General features: G+C 38.1%; 1 protein-coding gene across 1 annotated transcript; it reads left to right on the forward strand.

Moving 5' to 3' along the window:
- Nucleotides 1-204: 204 nt before the first annotated feature.
- On the forward strand, nt 205-1,123 carry LOC142178122 (uncharacterized). The gene is made up of 3 exons (XM_075247453.1): nt 205-447; nt 521-795; nt 871-1,123. The coding sequence occupies exons 1-3, from the start codon at nt 205-207 to the stop codon at nt 1,121-1,123; spliced, it is 771 nt and encodes a 256-aa protein (XP_075103554.1).
- The last annotated feature ends 2,774 nt before the right edge of the window (nt 1,124-3,897 follow it).

Genomic DNA, 3,897 nt, shown 5'->3' on the forward strand with positions numbered 1-3,897 from the left:
TTGTCGCACTTATAGAGCCATTTCAAAAGGAGAGATTTATTCAGAATTACAGAAAGAGGCTAGGTATGGAAGCTGCAAATATCAAATATTAATGGAAAGATATGGTTATTCTTTTATGTTGTTGTGGAATGGGATTTGTTGATTGATATTGAGTAGCAGTTAATCATCAAGGTGTACCATCAAGACATTGGTAAGCACATTATGATGACCTTTGTATATGCAAAGTGCTCATCACTGGAAAGATTAGAATTGTGGGATAATCTATACTACCTTGCTAGGGATATGGAGTTACCTTGGGTGGTAGGAGGGGATTTTAATATGACTCTTAGTAAAGAGGAGAAGATAGGAAGATTGCCAGCGTACCCCCCAGAGTCTGAAGATTTTGCCTTTTGTGTTAACTCTTGTGAACACTTTGATCTTAGATACAAAAGGCAGCCCCTTTACTTGGTGGAATGGGAGACCTAATGTAGAATGTATTTTCAAATGTTTGGACAGAATTTTTGTGAATTTGCCTTTCCAGGCCCTATTTGCCAATATAGAAGTGAAGCATCTCATAAGAACAGGCTCAGATCATGCTCAACTTTTGATGAGTTATTGTGATCAGGCTTTACAATTTATTATACCATTCAAGTTCTTGAACTTCTGGACCAAACATGAATCTTTTACGGAGGTGATTATACATAATTGGATGGCTGACTTCACTGGAGATACTTTCTTAATACTCAAGAAGAAGCTAAAGAGGGTTAAGATTGCTCTCTCTAAATATAGCAAGCTCACTTATGGGGATATTTTCAAGTAATTAGCTATTAGAGAATATGTGGTTAGAGTGAAGGAAATGTTGTTTGAAGAATAGCGAACATTGGAGAATAGAATAATACTTCAACAAGCTCAAGCTGAATTAAAGAAGTACTTGAGCATTGAGGAGCAGTATTGGAAACAAAAAGCAGGAATGACATGGTTTGCAGAAGGGGACAGAAATACCAGATTTTTCCACAATCATGTCAATGGTAAAAGGCAAAAACTCCAGTTGAAGAGAATTCAGAATAATGATGGTGCATGGATTGATTCACAAGTTTTGATGTCTGATGCTGCAGTTGAAATTTTCCAGAAGCACTTCACATAAGAAGATGACCCTACAAGCTATGAACTCCTAAACAATGTGCCTACAATGGTATCTAGTGAGCAGAATTTAGAACTTTGTATAAGTCCTACAAGAGAGGAGGTGAAGGCAGCAGTGTTTGCATTGAGTGGTGAGAGTACAAGTGGTCCAGATAGCTTCACTAGTATTTTCTTTCAAGTATGCTGGGATATAGTAGGGGAAGACATACACAATATGCTGAAACTGGTTTATATAGGATGTTCTTTACCTAAGTCTATAACTCACACAAACCTTGTGTTTCTACCAAAAAGGCCAATGGTCCAAACATTCTCTGAACTCAGAACTATATGTTTGAGCAATTTCATAAGCAAAGTGATCTCGAGAGTTGTTTATGCTAGGCTGGAGAAGATACTACCTACTTTTATCTCTTCCAATCAATCAGGCTTTGTCAAGGGGAGAAGTATATTTGAAAACATTTTGTTAACTCAAGAGATTGTTAGTGACAAAAGATTAAGGAGAAAACCTACCAATGTAGTCATCAAACTTTATATGGCAAAGGCATATGATAGGGTGTCGTGAAAGTACTTGATGCATGCGTTAAAGAAAATGGGGTTTCCAGAATGCTTCATCAACATGGTGTGGAATCTACTTGCCAACAGCTGGTACTCAGTTCTGATTAATGGTCAAGCTTCAGACTTTTTTCACTCCACAAAAGGTGTCAAGCAAGGAGATCCTCTGTCTCCAGCATTGTTTATACTTTCAGTAGAAGTATTGTCTGGGGTCTTTGAATAAGCTATTTGAAGACAAGAGGTTTAAAGGCTTTGGCATGCCTAAGTGGACTGATACATCAAATCACTTAGCCTATGTTTATGACACTATAATCTTTGCTTCTGCTGATTCATACTCTTTAGAAAATATTATAGAAGTTTTGTCCAAGTATGAGCACACTTCCGGCCAAATGATCAACAAGGCAAAGAGTTCCTTTTATATGCATTATAATGTGGTTGGAACATTGTTAAATTCTATGGGGGCTATTACTGGATTCACAAGGGGTGAGTTTCCATTGACCTATCTTGGATGTCAAATATTCTACACAAGAAGAAGGAAGGATTACTACAATGATCTGATAAAGAAGGTAAAGGCAGAGCTACATTCTTGGAAGGGGAAACTACTGTCATATGGGGGAAAAGCTACTTTGATATCTAGTGTCCTACAAAGCATGCCTACACATATCCTATATGTACTTGATCCACCTGATAATGTACTTGAACATCTACATAAAACCTTTGCCAGGTTTTTCCGGAATAACAAGGAGGAAGGAAGAAGTAGACATTGGACAAAATGGCAAAATCTTTGCCTACCTAAGGAGGAAGGATGAGTAGATTTTAGATCACTGTTTGATGTCTCCAAAGCATTATTTTCCAAGCTATGGTGGATGTTTAGGACCTCAAAGTCCTTATGGTCTAATTTTATGTGGAATAAATACTGTAAGAAAGAGATGCAAACAGTTATTTAATTTGGAATGGGGTCTCATGTATGGAGGAAAATGTTGGAGGCTAGGGAAGAGGTTGAGCATAAAATATCATGGGAAATGAATAGGGGATCAACTAATGTTTGGCATGAGAATTGGACTGTATTAGGAGCTTAATATCATGTTGCTCCTCCAGACTTTCCAATCAATGAAGAACTACATGAAGTAGCTGACTTGAGAGCTGATGATGGATCGAATGAGAAACTCCTGGAGCAATCCTTCCCAAGGGATATTGCTGATCCTATTAGACTGGAAGCAAAATTTGACAATACAAATGAATAATGGGATACTCCAAGATGGATGCCTACTCCTTTAGGTAAATTTTCAGTTAGTAGTGCTTGGAGAATTCTAAGACATAGGGAACCACCTAATTCTGAGTTTAACAAGCTGTGGACTAAAGGTTTATCTTTCAAGATCTCCTTCTTCTTATGAAGACTATGGAAAGGTAAGATCCCTACTGATTATTTGTGGAAGAGAAGTGGTTACATGGTGGTATCAAAGTGCTGGTGTTGTTTACAACTAAAATAAGATTCATTTCAACACTTGTTCTTAACAAGTGATACTGCAATTAAGGTGTGGAAGACTTTCCTTCAGGCAGCAGGATTGGTAGTGAATTTGGTGCAGGTTCATCAAGTAATAAGGGCATAGTAGAATACACCATGCTTCCCCAAACTTAAGCCATTGTTTCAAGCAGCTCCAGCAATCATTATATGGGAAATTTGGAAGAGGAGAAATACTATGAAGTATGGAGGTTCAGTGTCTTGCAATAGGTTAATTCACGAGGTGAACAAGACACTACATTATCTAGCAAGAGTGAGATATCCATGGCTCCCAAACATTCCTCTCTTATGGCCAGATATGATCAGATCTTTTGAAGGCTACAAGCCATATATTGTAACGAAGAGAGTAACAAGGCAACTTCCTTATGAAGGGTGGTTCAAATGTAACACTGATGGTGCATCTAGAGGCAATCCTTGACCTAGTTCCTATGGCTTTTGTGTGAGAGATTGTGCTGGTAATGTGGTATATGCCAAGGCTGAGGTGATAGGGAAACAACAAATATAGTGGCAAAAGTTAAGGCAATATTAGAAGGGCTGGTATATTGTGTGGAAAGGCAGCTGCATCCTCTTATTATGGAGACTGATTTTTTGGTGATGAGGAAGATTATTGATGGGGAATGGGAATCTCTTTGGTGTTTAGGGCCGTAAGTAAGGAAGATAATGGAGATCAAGAGCAACTACAATGTACCCTTTCAGCATGTGCTAAG

The sequence above is a fragment of the Nicotiana tabacum genome, chromosome 24 (assembly GCF_000715075.1).
Source record: "Nicotiana tabacum cultivar K326 chromosome 24, ASM71507v2, whole genome shotgun sequence".
Taxonomy (NCBI): Eukaryota; Viridiplantae; Streptophyta; class Magnoliopsida; order Solanales; family Solanaceae; genus Nicotiana; species Nicotiana tabacum.